Genomic DNA, 15,699 nt, shown 5'->3' on the forward strand with positions numbered 1-15,699 from the left:
CTACCAGCATCTAAATCAGACACATAACAGGCCTCTTTTCACTATGGTCAGAGGGGTCAGAGCTGTAATTCCCTCCTCCATGCCCTGGCTGATAAGAGCCATTCCATGGGGAGGGGGAAGCCCAAGGAGTGAGAACTTAAAGTTCCCAGCAAGACCCTCAAAGGTGAAGTAAAGGTTACATATAATGTATACTCCAATATATTTATCCTTACAGAACCCAGACCTGTTGTACCAACAGTATAAAAAACTGATGATGGGTTCAAGGCAATTTCATCTTTCCAACGAGTCCAAACATGACTAGGTTTGGTACTCTGTATATTAGATGTGAATATCTGGGCAGGGGCAGGTCACAAAGTATTGATGTTTAGTATCTATGGAATCCCTGAGAGAATTAATAACCAATGAATATAATATCATCTCTCTCCTATGTTCCAATAAGGAGTTATGGTCATTATATTCTTGGTCCAGTTCCTACTCACAGGAGGTCATAAAAACTCAATCTGTGTCCTGCTAGGCCACACCCCCTTACATTCCTGAGGGAGGGGGGAGTGTGCAGTTACCTGATGCCCTGAAATCACTAATAAATAGTCAGCTCTTCTGACTAAACTTTGGATTTACTTTGGAGGACCAATTGCGATTGGAAGTTATCCCGTTTGTTTCCCCTTGCCTCCAGGACCAGGAATTCTATATCTTTGGAGTTAAGTATAGGTTTTCCATGTTTTCCCTTTTATTTTACAACTGTTTGTACTTGTATTATTGAATGTATGTCTCTTTTGTAACATCTTTTTTGTATTTTGCACTGTTATACCTTTTATAATATTAAAGAGAATTTAATAAGATTGTCTTTGATGCTCTAAACGAACCTAGCCTGAAAGAGTGTAACTGTGAGCCTTAACCCTCTGCGTACTGAAGTACTTGTTGAATCAGTAGGTGTATTGTGAATTATTACCTGTTAGAGAGAACAGGGGAATAGTTACATTAGGTTTCTATCGCCTGTGAATGATAGATGGTGGCAGCGAATTAGTTTTGTGGGTGTTGGTTGGTGTTTGGGGTGCTTTTGTGTTAGTCTAACCTGTGTGCAAGGTGGGTGAGAGACTAAGTGAGTGACCCCTAATAGCCACACCTAAAGTCACGTGCGGTTGGAAGTACCGTGTCCGTGACAGATTGGTAGGCAGCGGTGGCATATTTTTTATTTAGAGCATTAGTGCTTGGGTTAAGTCATTAAACCTTGCACTAAAGAACTGTAAATCCTTGCGAGGAGTTTACAGTCTTCAAAGACAAACTCAGTGCATACTATTTTTATTAAGACATACTTGCAAACAGTTTCCCTTCCCTTCTTGTTTTTCTTTTCTATCTTTTATTTTGGCAAAGTGTTGCAAGATGGCAGCATTTTACAAGAGGCAGACCAAGGAGACCCTCATCAATCTCTGTGAGCAAAGAGGAATTGATGCAGCGGACAAATCGAAGGAAATGTTGATTTGTGCCTTGGGGCAACAGGAGCAGCAGAACTACACACCTGAGTCAGGAGACTATGCAACTCAGGATGTCCCAGTGATGAACTCTGTTCCAGGATCCTCTCAGCGAGAGGACAGTTCTAGTTGCAGTGGGCAGGATGACAGGAATTCATCCCTGCAAGCAAATTTGCAATTGTTGGGTTCAGATGACCCCCAGCTGCGTCTTCAGCTCATCCTGCAATATCAACAGGCAGAGAGAGATGCAGCAGCTGCAGCAGCAGCAGAAAGAAAGGCAGAAAGAGATGCAGCAGCAGCAGCAGCAGCAGCAGCAGCTGAAAGGCAAGCAGAGAGGGATGCTGCTACAGCTGAAAGACAGCATCAACTGGAGTTAGTCAAGCTCCAGCAGCAGGGATCACACTCACGGTCCAGTGAGACCCAGGAAGTACGCCCTTTAATAAACTCTGTGGATAAATTTCCAGTTATGGATAAAGATGGTGACTTGGATACCTTTTTGCGGTGCTTTGAAAGGGCTTGTAGACAGTATCACTTACCCCGTGAGCAATGGGCAAAATATCTCACCCCAGGGTTGAAAGGCAAAGCCCTGGATGCCTTTGTGGACTTACCACCAGAGTTTGATGGGGACTATGATGCTATAAAAAATGCCCTCATCAAAAAGTACCATCTTACACCAGAAGTATACCGCAAAAGATTTAGAACTGTGCAGCGCGGACCTACAGACAGCTACTCTGATGTTGTGAGTAGTCTGAGAACCGCTTTTAGATCCTGGTTGAGAGGACTCTCTGTTACATCATTTCAGTGCCTGGAAGATCTGATGATAAAGGATCAATTTTTGCAGACGTGTCCTATAGAAGTTAAGCAATTCATTATGGACCGCAAGCCCAAAACAGCAGATCAGGCAGCAGAGATAGCAGACACCTATGCTGCAAATAGGATGTCTGACCACCGCAGAACATCTGTACCAAGCTACAAGGAGCGATCAACAGGAGGAACCGCACACAGCAGTCTACAGTCTGGTGAGAATTCATCTCTTGGGGGGTCTGTTGCAGCTGTGGGGCAGAAGGATACCCGCCGATGTTTTTCCTGCAACCAGATGGGCCATGTGAGGACTGACTGTCCACAAAAGAAGGAACCAACTTCACCTGGACAGCCTGTTGTGATGCTCGTGTCTGGTAAGCCTGAGAATCTACATCATCATATGCAGTCTGTGATTGTGGGGGACAAAGTGACTCAGGGACTAAGAGACTCAGGTTCTAATTTTTCTCTGGTGCGTCCAGAGATGATAAACACTGGGGACATTATTCCTGGAAAGACTTTGTCCATAAAGGGAGTGGGTGGGAGCCACCCAAAGGTGCCTGTGGCAAAAGTTTTCTTGGATTGGGGTGCGGGGAGAGGTCTAAGGGAAGTGGGTGTAACTAATGAAATTCCTGTAAATGTCTTGTTGGGGAATGACTTGGGTTACATGATAACTGCTTTTGTGCCCTATGACCAGGTCTCACTAGGTCCAGCCGCGCTGGAGTGTGGCCACCCACCTCAACAGGTAATTGTAAAAAGTACAATGCAGCAAAGTAACTGGGAGGGAGGACTGGGAGGCAGGAGCCAGAGTCAACCAGTGCCTGAACCAGTGTTGTCCCAAAGTAGGGATAAGAAGGGAGAGGGGGAGGAGAGGTTTCCCCTAGGAGTCTCCCTGGTGCAGCCCGGTAGTATACCGGCAGTGAGGGATTTCCAGCGTGTAATCCCTGATCCTGTACCCAAACTGCCTGAGGTCTTGAGTGGAGGTCAGCAGCTACGCCAAGCTCAGGAGTCAGTGCAGAAGCATGAGGGACAGGTGGTTAGGACTCAGAGTAGGGTCCTAGTGGATAGTGCCACTCAGACTGGGGAGAGTGATGGTAGTGGTGGGCCAGGAATAGCCCTCATGCCAGAACCAGTACTGAGGGGGGCTAAGGTGGTCAGTACTAAGGAGGAAAGGCTGACAGTACCAGGAGTTGCTCCCAAGTCAGATAGCAACAAAGTAATTTTTCCAGAAGTCCAGAGTATTAAGGACGAGCCCAGTGGTTTATGCCAACCCAAGACTAAGCAGGTCAGTGGAGACCAGGGTGGCATCAAGGGGGTGGGAGGCCTCCAGCTACTTTCTATGTCTAGGCCCAGGGAATGGGAGATTAGAGATAGGCTGGAGGGCCCCTCAGTGAACAAGGTGGGAGGCCGCCAGCTAGTTTCTATGTCTAGGCCCAGGGAATGGGAGATTAGAGATAGGCTGGAGGGCCCCTCAGTGAACAAGGTGGGAGGAATAGGTCAGATGCCTGAGGAGAGCAGTGATAGACCATTGCCTACTATGCAAACCTGCACTCTGTCCAGAGACAGTGCAGATAGAGGCAAAACGGGAAGTATACCTACATCAAACCAGTCCAGTACCTGGGATTATACTGATACAGCCCTCAAGGAACAAGACTTTAGGCCTGGGAGGTAGCCTGATCCCTCATACTGTATAATATGAATGGATATTTCGATAATGACCTGGCTATGGCTATGGATTTATGTTTTTATTGTGGCAAGGTTAAGAGTGACCTGTAAGTCAATCTCCCCTTGCTCACTCTAAAAAGGGGAGGTGTCATGATACAGGCCTGTAATAGTTAATAAAACAGGCCAAGGTATCATGAGAAATATTTCTACCAGCATCTAAATCAGACACATAACAGGCCTCTTTCACTATGGTCAGAGGGGTCAGAGCTGTAATTCCCTCCTCCATGCCCTGGCTGATAAGAGCCATTCCATGGGGAGGGGGAAGCCCAAGGAGTGAGAACTTAAAGTTCCCAGCAAGACCCTCAAAGGTGAAGTAAAGGTTACATATAATGTATACTCCAATATATTTATCCTTACAGAACCCAGACCTGTTGTACCAACAGTATAAAAAACTGATGATGGGTTCAAGGCAATTTCATCTTTCCAACGAGTCCAAACATGACTAGGTTTGGTACTCTGTATATTAGATGTGAATATCTGGGCAGGGGCAGGTCACAAAGTATTGATGTTTAGTATCTATGGAATCCCTGAGAGAATTAATAACCAATGAATATAATATCATCTCTCTCCTATGTTCCAATAAGGAGTTATGGTCATTATATTCTTGGTCCAGTTCCTACTCACAGGAGGTCATAAAAACTCAATCTGTGTCCTGCTAGGCCACACCCCCTTACATTCCTGAGGGAGGGGGGAGTGTGCAGTTACCTGATGCCCTGAAATCACTAATAAATAGTCAGCTCTTCTGACTAAACTTTGGATTTACTTTGGAGGACCAATTGCGATTGGAAGTTATCCCGTTTGTTTCCCCTTGCCTCCAGGACCAGGAATTCTATATCTTTGGAGTTAAGTATAGGTTTTCCATGTTTTCCCTTTTATTTTACAACTGTTTGTACTTGTATTATTGAATGTATGTCTCTTTTGTAACATCTTTTTTGTATTTTGCACTGTTATACCTTTTATAATATTAAAGAGAATTTAATAAGATTGTCTTTGATGCTCTAAACGAACCTAGCCTGAAAGAGTGTAACTGTGAGCCTTAACCCTCTGCATACTGAAGTACTTGTTGAATCAGTAGGTGTATTGTGAATTATTACCTGTTAGAGAGAACAGGGGAATAGTTACATTAGGTTTCTATCGCCTGTGAATGATAGATGGTGGCAGCGAATTAGTTTTGTGGGTGTTGGTTGGTGTTTGGGGTGCTTTTGTGTTAGTCTAACCTGTGTGCAAGGTGGGTGAGAGACTAAGTGAGTGACCCCTAATAGCCACACCTAAAGTCACGTGCGGTTGGAAGTACCGTGTCCGTGACACTGACCTTGTGCTGTGAGCGCTGGTTTTCTTCTGAAACTTTGGATCCTTGCTTTGAGTCTGAGGGAGAACAGACATACGATATACCGGCAGAGGAAGCGGACAACCAGAATCCTTGATATCCTTTTTACCTTTTACTGTTAGAACAGAGCAGGAGACCAGGAAAGCTATCATTCTAAGATTTACTACATACAGTGACACAGTGCTGGTGCTCATTAGCATTTTAGTAAGGTGTGAACAATGTGGGCAGTTTCAGTCTGGATCTCGGGTGTGAACAGTACATGCTTTAAGATATAAACAATAGAGGTGTCACAAGTGTGAACAATACAGGGGATTTCCCTCCTAATTTTATTTTAACTTTTGAAGTCACATCTTCTGGACATATTATTTTAAGTTCTTATTAAAGGTTATGTTTTAATGGATTGTGGGTGGGACTATCAGTACTATCGGAAGGTGCAACGTAATGGGTCATCTTTCATTTCTTTTGGAATAAATGTGCTCACTGTAAGGAGTCTCCGGGGAACGAGTACTAAAAGGTATGCAAAGAGTGCATATTTGTTCTCTTCGCCTCCTGCTTGAGCACTGCCCTTCATGTTATGTCCACCAATAAAAGTAAGCTTAATAAATAAAAGTACAAAAGAAAAATGTTCCAGGCGGCACTCCAGAAAAATATAAAGAGGTGTCTTTATTGTATCATGGTCTTTATTGTATCATCGCCTTACGCGTTTCGGGAAAGCATTCCCTTAGTCAGGCATACAAATTCACATTCATCGTTTCCTTAAATAGTTGATGTCACAGTGACCTCTAGTGGGCTAAACATCAAATAATTGCCCGACATGTTAAAGTGGCCATAAATGCAAAGATCCGCTCGTTTGGCCACATCGCCAAACGAGCGGATCTTTCCCCGATATGCCATTAACAAACATGGTTAAATCGGGGGTAATACGGCCGAACAATCCGATTACGATGTGCCGTGGGCTCCGGGGGGATCGGTTGGGTCAAAATCAAACCTGACCGATCGACCAAACGACCGATCTCCGCCGGACGAAAGATGTCGGCACACGCCACACATGATGCGAAAATCGTACGAATCCTTGATTCGGACGATAGGATCTGTGTGTCTACCTTTACAAATGTTTTTAAAAAAAGAGAACAAAAGAAATTGTATATATGTATATCAAAATCTTTAAAATCTATGTATCAAAATAGCTAAAACCACCTTTTATTAATATATTAAAAAAAAAACAAAAAAGAAAACTTTTGGTTAAAGGGGAAGGAAACCTTCCACCCCCCTCCCGTTTGTTGACCAACCTCCCTCCTCCCCCCTGGCCTACCCGTCCTGCTGGGCAAATGCCCCTAACTTGTTACTTACCCTTCTGCGCAGGTCCAGTCCAGGGAGTTCACAGACAACATCTTCTTCCACGCGATCTTCTTCCTGCTTTGAACGGCACATGCGCAGTAGGATCATTTCGCCGGTACGATCTATTGCGCATGCGCGTGACTTTTGCCGCATGCGCAGTAGATCCGTACCGGCGAAATGATCCTACTGCGCAAGCGCCAAAACGCCGTTCACAGCAGGAAGAAGAATCGCGTGGAAGAAGATGTCTGTGAACTCCCTGGACTGGACCTGCGCAGAAGGGTAAGTAACAAGTTAGGGGCATTTGCCCAGCGGGACGGGTAGGCCAGGGGGAGGAGGGAGGGTGGGCAACACACGGGAGGGGGGGAGGGGGGTTTGCGCCGACTAGGTTTCCTTCCCCTTTAAGAAAAATTGTTACCCAATTTTGAAAATGATCAATGCTTTTGGGTTTACCTGGAGTTTAGAAAAGGATTGCTTTAAATATGGTAAGATGAATTTATATGTAAAAAAAATATTAATTAATTAAGATATAAGGCTGCTATAGAAATCAAATTACATATTATATTTGTCTAAAGTGACTCACTTGTTATTGCCATAAATATTGAACAATAATTCTGAAAACTCAAAATCGTGTGTTGTATGAATACTTATATGGGAAGTGGTAGAAGGGAGAAAACGTAAGGAGAAAATTATTCTTTTATTCTGCTTTCTTTTTACTTTTAGGCTAGACTGAAAATCAAAGATATATACACGCATAAGTATGGTCAAAGAACATGTTAATATAAGTATGCAAGATCATGCCTGGTATTCAGGCCCTTGGGGACCCTAGTATCCAAATTAAAAATCCAAAAGGCTTCTCTCAGATTCAAAGGGCGTAAGAATGTCCCCACCCCTGGGGGGAATCTTAACCTGTTTGATAATTTTTACTCCCAAATCAAGGGGGCCCCTACAGAAACAGGCTGCAAAGTATTTTCCTATGGGGGATTTCTCCTCCTTCTTTTCAATGGCCCTTATATTTTCCCGTATTCAATCGTTTAAAAGGTTGATCGCCCAACGTACTGTTTGGTGCAATTTTTGCATTCTAACAAGTAAACTATGTTTTTTGAATCACAGCTGAAAAACCCTTTATTCTGGTATTCATGGCCTGTTATATTAGACTTGAAGCCCTGACTTACTGTAATTACTTTGCAAGTTTTGCATGTGGTAGCTCCACATTAATATGTGCTCATGATAATCTCAAAAAATTAAGATCAGGCAGCAGCTTGGAACTGACACAGGCAGTATGGGAGGGATGGAAGAATTCTTACAACAGTCAAATAATGGATCCATTTAACTCAAGTTCCAATTAGAAATTGTCCATTACATTGTAACAATATGTGTAGCAGAAACCCTGAGGACTGCTTGAAGGAATGCACTCTTCAGTTCAGGGGAACCCTGCTGGACTGGTATTCACCAAAGCCCTTTTGAGGCCCTGAACTTTCTGCTGCAGAGAACCCAAACACAGTGTAGTTTGAGACAAAGCACTGTACAGACAAGGCTTAAACAGAGTCATAGTCAGGCAAGAAATTAGGGCAGGTATATACACGCATAAGTATGGTCAAAGAACATGTTAATATAAGTATGCAAGATCATGCCTGGTATTCAGGCCCTTGGGGACCCTAGTATCCAAATTAAAAATCCAAAAGGCTTCTCTCAGATTCAAAGGGCGTAAGAATGTCCCCACCCCTGGGGGGAATCTTAACCTGTTTGATAATTTTTACTCCCAAATCAAGGGGGCCCCTACAGAAACAGGCTGCAAAGTATTTTCCTATGGGGGATTTCTCCTCCTTCTTTTCAATGGCCCTTATATTTTCCCGTATTCAATCGTTTAAAAGGTTGATCGCCCAACGTACTGTTTGGTGCAATTTTTGCATTCTAACAAGTAAACTATGTTTTTTGAATCACAGCTGAAAAACCCTTTATTCTGGTATTCATGGCCTGTTATATTAGACTTGAAGCCCTGACTTACTGTAATTACTTTGCAAGTTTTGCATGTGGTAGCTCCACATTAATATGTGCTCATGATAATCTCAAAAAATTAAGATCAGGCAGCAGCTTGGAACTGACACAGGCAGTATGGGAGGGATGGAAGAATTCTTACAACAGTCAAATAATGGATCCATTTAACTCAAGTTCCAATTAGAAATTGTCCATTACATTGTAACAATATGTGTAGCAGAAACCCTGAGGACTGCTTGAAGGAATGCACTCTTCAGTTCAGGGGAACCCTGCTGGACTGGTATTCACCAAAGCCCTTTTGAGGCCCTGAACTTTCTGCTGCAGAGAACCCAAACACAGTGTAGTTTGAGACAAAGCACTGTACAGACAAGGCTTAAACAGAGTCATAGTCAGGCAAGAAATTAGGGCAGGGAGTGAACAGTTAGGAACTAGCAACAGAGTCAGTAACCAAGAGATCAGATCTTCAAAATGAGGGTTAGGCAGAAACTGTGGAAAACAAACCCAGTTTGTGTGTGTTTATAGTGGTTAATTAGATGTTTGATTCAGAAATCTTCTTTGGATTCTTATAAAACATTTTATAACATATAACATTTTATAAATATTAAAGACTGATTTTTTTGGTTTCATTGCTTGTTTTATAGGATCTGTCCCCTTCAGATCAGAAATCTGGTGTAGGCCTGGATCAGAACGAAATACCAGAGGATAGCGATCATATAGCATGTGACCTACAGAGCAAACTAGATGATATGGAAAAGAAAATAAGTGTATGTATTCTAATTTTCAAAACAATCATTGCATGTAATAAATAAAACTATGGATTTACTGTAGATTTTAGCTATACCTTAGGAAAATTACATGTTCCCTATCTTCTGGAACAGGGTAAAATTCCTCTCTTCATTTCTCCAATTCCACAGTTTTAGTGCATGCAAAGTGCAGGGCAGACAGCATTTAACCAATTTAGTTCATCTAGTAAAAGTAATTCTAAAACAACTTGCCTTGCTGTGTTATCATTGAAGATGTTTCACTACTCTTTCGAGCAGCTTCTTCAGATCAACTGACTGGTGTGGGAAACTCTTCCACTAATCCAATCACAATGGTAACTCCTCAAAGAGATGACATCTAAAACTCACAGAGCTGTGATTCTGTGGAGTTATTGTAATAGGATTACCTAGGTATCATGTTGTTGTCCACTGAGTTAATGTTTTCTTTAAAGGCCAGCACTTCATTGAATATGATTTTAGTCCAAGTGTCATTGACATATCTGAACCAGTGACTCGGTGTAGTTCCCTGGAATGTAAGTAAGGCACTCCTTTCCACTTCCTCCATGTACAAAATAGCTACAATGGGAGATACTGGGGAACCCATTGCACGCCACACCACTTCCCACACCAGTCAGTTGAACTGAAGAAGCTGCTTGGATGAATAGTGAAACGTCTTCAATGATTACACAGCAAGTCCAGTTGTTTTTAGGATTACTTTTACTAGATATACCATGACCTGGATGAATAAAAATCTTCTTGGTCTTATTTTTAGTTCATTTTCCTTTTTGGTGCAGCTTTAATTTATAGATAATTGAGATAGGGTCAGCAACTGGACTCCTGCTATCTTCCTGGTAAGTTATCATATTCTTACTTCTAATTATATGCATCCCACCACCTGAGAGGGAACTAGTGGAGTTAAACCAACAGCCAGCCTTTCTCTCTGACTATTGTTGGGAAGGATGTGCTCCTCTGCACCATTGTGGCTTGCTGATTTACTGGGGAGGTGAAATTTGAGTTACCAGGTTAAGAAGAATCTTGCTCTGCTTGAATTTTCTGCCTTTTGCTGGCAGGGGATCTATTGATGTAATACATGTAATATAGTAACATAGTAAGGTAGGTTGAAGACACACATCCATCAAGTTAAACCTTTTAGCTCTATTTCAACCTTCCTAACTGCTAGTTGATCCAGGAAGGAAATCCATTTGAAGGGAAGTGGAAAAAATCCTTCCTGACTCCAAAATGGCTAGTTCCTGAATCAACTATGTACTATGAGCTACAGTTAGGTCCATAAATATTTGGACAGAAAACTTTTTTTTTCTAATTTTGGTTCTGTACATTTTAAAAGAAACAATTCAGATGCAGTTGAACTGCAGACTTTCAGCTTTAATTCAGTGGGTTGTGAAAAAAGATTGCATAAAAATGTGAGGAAGTAAAGCCTTTTTTAAAACAATCACTTAATTTCAGGGTGCTCAAAAGTAATTGGACCAGGGGTTCAAAAGTAATTGGACGATTGACTCAAAGGCTATTTCATGGGCAGGTATGGGCAATTCCTTTGCTATGTCTATCCATGAAGCAGATAAAATCCCTGGAGTTGATTTGAGGGTGTACTTGCATGTGGAAGATTTTGCTGTGAACAGACAACATGTGGTCCTTAAGCTGCAAAAACAGAAAAAACCCATCCAAGAAATTGCTACAAAATTAAGAGTGGCAAAATCTACAGTTTGGTACATCCGGAGAAAGAAATCTCTGGTGAACTCGGCAATGCAAAAAGACCTGGACTTTCACGGAAGACAGCAGTGGTGGATGATCACAGAATCATTTGCATGGTGAGAGAAACTGCTTCACAACAGCCAAACAAGTGAACAACACTCTTCCGGAGGTAGGTGTATCAATAGTCAAGTCTACCTTAAAGAGAAGACTGCATGAAAGTGTGCACTGCAAGGGTGCACTGCAAGGTGCAAGCCACTCATAAGCATCAAGAATAGAAAGGCTAGATTGGACTTAGCTAAAAAAAAAAACATCTAAAAAATCCAGCACACTTCTGGAAAAACATTCTTTGGACAGATGAAATAAAGATCAACCTCTACCAGAATTATGGCAAGAAAAAGGTATGGAGAAGACACGGAACAGCTCATGATCCAAAGCATACCGCATCATCTTTAAAACGGCGGAGGCTGTGTGGCTTGGGTATGCATGGCTGCCAGTGGCACTGGGACACTAGTGTTTATCCATGATGTGAAACAGGACAGAAGCAGCCAAATGAATTCTGAGGTGTTCAGAGACATACTGTCTGCTCAAATCCAGCTAAATGCAGTCAAATTGATTGGGAGGTGTTTCATAATACAGATGGTCAATGACCCAAAACATACAGCCAAAGCAACCCAGGAGTTTATTAAAGAAAAGAAGTGGAATATTCTTGAATGGCCAAGTCAGTCATCTGATCTGAACTCAACTGAGCATGTTTTCACTTGTTGAAGACTAAACTTCAGACAGAAAGGCCCACAAACAAAAAGCAACTGAAAGCTGCTGCAGTAAAACCTGGCAGAGCATTAAAAAGGAGGAAACCCAGAATCTGGTGACATCCATGAGTTTAAGACTTCAGGCTGTCATTGCCAGCAAAGGGTTTTCAACCAAGTATTAGAAATTAACATTTTATTTTCAGTTTTTTAATTTGTCCAATTATTTTTGAGCCTCTGAAATTAAGTGATTGTATAAAAATGTGAGGAACTAAAGCCTTTTTTAAACACAATCTTTTTGTTCATCTGAAAGTCTGCAGCTCAACTGCATCTTGAGTTGTTAAATTTAAAATTCATTGTGGTAATGCACAGAACCAAAATTAGAAAAAAAAGTTGTCTGTCCAAATATTTATGGACTTAACTGTATATTCCATAACCCTGTATTCCCTCACTTGCTAAAACGCCATCTAACCCCTTCTTAAAGCTATCTAATGTATCGGCCTGTACATAGTTATCATATCACCGTGTAAGCACTTCTTCTCCAGCGTGAACAACCCGAACTTGGCCAGTCTTTCTTCATAGCTAAGTTTTTCCATACCTTTTACCAGCTTAAAGGGCAACTAAAGTCTAAAATAGAATAATATTAGAAATGCTGTATTTTGTATACTAAATATAAACATGAACTTATTGCACAAGCAGCCTAATAAGACAAATGATTTATGCTTTCAAAGTTGGTGCAGGGGGATATCATCTTGTAACTTTGTTAGACATTTCTGCAATATAAAGACTTGCACATGCTCAGTGTGGTCTGGGCTTCAGTTAGGAGGTTTAGCTTAGGGATTGTCATAAATTATCAAAACAGCACAAGTCAAATAATATCTGCCATAGAAGCCAATACAGCAAGACTGATTAATAATCAGAATATAAAGACTTCACTGAGTCTCAAATCTCTAGGGAATCCAACAATGCTGCTCGAGTAATGGTGGCCATACACGGCAGATAAAAGCTGCCGACAGACCGAGACGGCAGCTTATTGGCCCGTGTATGGGGCCCTCCGACGTGCTTACCCGATCGAGATCTGGCCGAAAGTCTGCCAGATCTCGATCGGATGGGACTAAAAATCCCGTCAGATCGCGGCTGCATCTGTTCGATGATGCGGTTCCGCGATCCGACTGCCCGTAAAGCCACCGTTTCCCTGCACAGCAGTTGGTAACCTTCTGACAATTCCTATCCACAGCAGTAAAAGAAGGGGGAATTTCACTGCACACAGTCAGGTTTATTATAGAAACAGTAGACATTTTTTAATTAAAGTATATTGGAGATAGATTTCTTTTTCATTAAAGACATCCCCTTTTATTGTCCTTCTCTCTACCCTCTCTAATTCAGTAATGTCCTGTTTGAGCTCAGGAGACCAAAACTGTACGGCATATTAAAGATGGAGCTTTACCAGTGCTATATACAGTGGAAGAATGACCCCCTCCTCCTGTTTATATATGCCCCTTTTAATACAGCTTAAGACCTTTTTTGCCCTTGATGCCCCTGACTAGCATTGCTTGCTACAGCCAAGTTTATTATCTAAAAGGACTCCATGGTCCTTTTCCATTATGGATTTGATTAGTGCAGTCCCATTAAGGGTAAAAGCGGCTTGGATTTTGTACATCCCAGGTGACTTTACATTTATCAACATTAAATCTCATTTTGCCAAGATCCTGTTGTCATCTGTATTGTTGCATAACTGCCAAATTGCATCTCTTAGTCCACCAGCCCTTTGCTTTCATCATTCATCAAAAAAAAAATACACTATCAGCTTCCTAGTCAAATTGATCTGGTTCCCATAGGTCTTGTAGGAGTACAAATACACAACCTTTACACAGCGCCTAGAATGCCAGAATGTCTCAATAAAGGTCCATATGTGAGCTTGAGAGCAAATGTTCAAAGTTTAACCCTTACAATGCTATAATACTACTGCTCAATAATAAGCTTTTTGTGCAAATCCTATACCTACAAAGGGATAGATTTCAGTCTTATACAGGGCATTGTCTAATAACAACCAAACAACAAAATTCCATTACATGGTACTCTACATGGGTAAGCCTCTGACAGTATTATACAGGTTTATGTACATCTATATAAAAAGTGTATGTTATTGTATGCTGTACAGTTTAAGTAATATTTTTTTTTTAAAAGGCTGTATTCGATTATTTAATAATATTTCTTAAACTATGTGTTAAATATTATAGGTACTCCAACAAAAACTTGGTGAAAAAGAAGCAGCACTTGTGCTACATGAGGAAAATGCAGTCAAAAGAGATAAGACTATTCAAGGCCTTACACTTGCTCTAAAGAATAAGGAAAAAGAGGTATGACTAAAGGATCATGTATAGAGGGGTGGTTGTCAATGGTTCTCTATTTTGAGTAGCACTTAGTGGAGTGCCGCAGGGTTCTCTTCTATATTGGTCCCACTGTTATTCAATTTGTTTATTAATGACTTAGGGGAGGGAAATATGTTTGCAAATGACATAAAGCATGGCAAGTTGATGACATCCAGTAGTCTCTCTGTGCAGCTGACAGATGAGACTAAGGGCCCTATCATGCTATGTAAAAAGTGGAGTGAAGCATTAACGGTGATTTTGGCTACAGAAACCAATCAGCAATTCAATTTTAACAGTTCGAAAACAAAAGCAAAGATCTGATAATAAAAAATTAGAACAAATGGCAGATTATCTCAGAATTTCACTCTCTACATCATACTAAAAGTTATCTGAAAGGTGAGCAATCTCTTTAATTTTATCCTTCACTTCTGGAGGCAGGACAAACAACTTCTTGACTCCATACTCCCTTTTGTAAACTGGATCCATAATTTTGTCTCTGTTCTTTTGTAATGCCACCAGAGGTGAGAACAACTCATCTGCTGGCAGGACAAGTTTAAGGCTTGTGGCACATTTTCTTGAATGGACAATGGACCATTTTATCAAGGGGCCAATATTGTTTGCTTGGCAGGAGTGTCAGGTGCATGATATAGTTGTGTTCTTAGATGAAGGATCCAGAAAATAGTTAAGCTCTACCACACTTAAAAAGTCAGGTTTCAACTTTATATTTCTTCTGTCACAAGGAATGTGGTAGAACTAGATTAAACATCCTCCACCAGAGAAATCTGAGCATTAGACCAACAAAGGTCTTGCAAAAAACACTTTTTTGAGTGCCTTGAATTTGTAGAACACAAATGTCTACATGGAAGGTTGCCTTTCTTGATGCAATTACTTCAGCTAGAAAGCCCATTGTACATGGAGCCATGGTAGGCCATACATCAGGATAAGTTTAATTAAGATAATTACTTAATTAATTAGAATAGTCCTTTCCTTCCTACCCAAGTTCGTCTTTCAATGTCTCATAGCTATTCGACATTACCTCCACAGTTCAACAAAATTCTATCTATTTGTTTTGTATTGTTCACTCCTGAAAAGGAATTCAGCTTTTGAAAGAGACCATAGTACAATTCACTATAATTCATTTAGCCTATAGTAAGACGGCAGACCAAAACCAGTCACGGTTCATTCAGTTAGATCCTCCTGGATTTTAAGGATCACAGAGTCCTCAGAGTAGATTTGCTAGGCAGCTACCTGGACATCCTTACATCCTTTTATTAATATATTACTGTTTTTAAATGCCAAATGATAGTATTAACACTGTTATAATTGAGTGATGCCCTAGGGCTGGAAAAGAAGCAGTTTGAAGTGCGTGCACAAGGTGAAAAGTGTTTCCTTTATTCCACATGGTTTAAAGGAGAAGGAAAAGCTTGGTGCACTTGGGGGTGCCAAATGTTAGGCGCC

General features: G+C 41.4%; 2 protein-coding genes across 7 annotated transcripts in view; both read left to right on the forward strand.

Annotated features, from left to right (window-relative positions):
* The window catches only part of cdk5rap2.L (CDK5 regulatory subunit associated protein 2 L homeolog), a 192,688-nt gene that overhangs the window by 56,034 nt on the left and 120,955 nt on the right, over positions 1–15,699 (forward strand). For all 6 annotated transcript variants that reach the window (XR_005963252.1, XR_005963254.1, XR_005963253.1 and 3 more), the window contains 2 exons: positions 9,294–9,416; positions 14,110–14,229. Coding sequence is in view for 3 of the 6 variants with exons in the window: in XM_018229695.2 (XP_018085184.1) it covers positions 9,294–9,416; positions 14,110–14,229 (243 nt within the window). In the remaining 3 variants the exon portion in view is untranslated. The remainder of the gene's footprint in view (positions 1–9,293; positions 9,417–14,109; positions 14,230–15,699) is intronic.
* LOC121396899 lies at positions 1,032–4,153 on the forward strand. The gene is made up of 2 exons (XM_041572513.1): positions 1,032–3,666; positions 3,751–4,153. The coding sequence occupies exons 1-2, from the start codon at positions 1,381–1,383 to the stop codon at positions 3,937–3,939; spliced, it is 2,475 nt and encodes an 824-aa protein (XP_041428447.1). The 5' UTR covers positions 1,032–1,380; the 3' UTR covers positions 3,940–4,153.

Source organism: Xenopus laevis, chromosome 8L, assembly GCF_017654675.1.
Source record: "Xenopus laevis strain J_2021 chromosome 8L, Xenopus_laevis_v10.1, whole genome shotgun sequence".
Taxonomy (NCBI): domain Eukaryota; kingdom Metazoa; phylum Chordata; class Amphibia; order Anura; family Pipidae; genus Xenopus; species Xenopus laevis.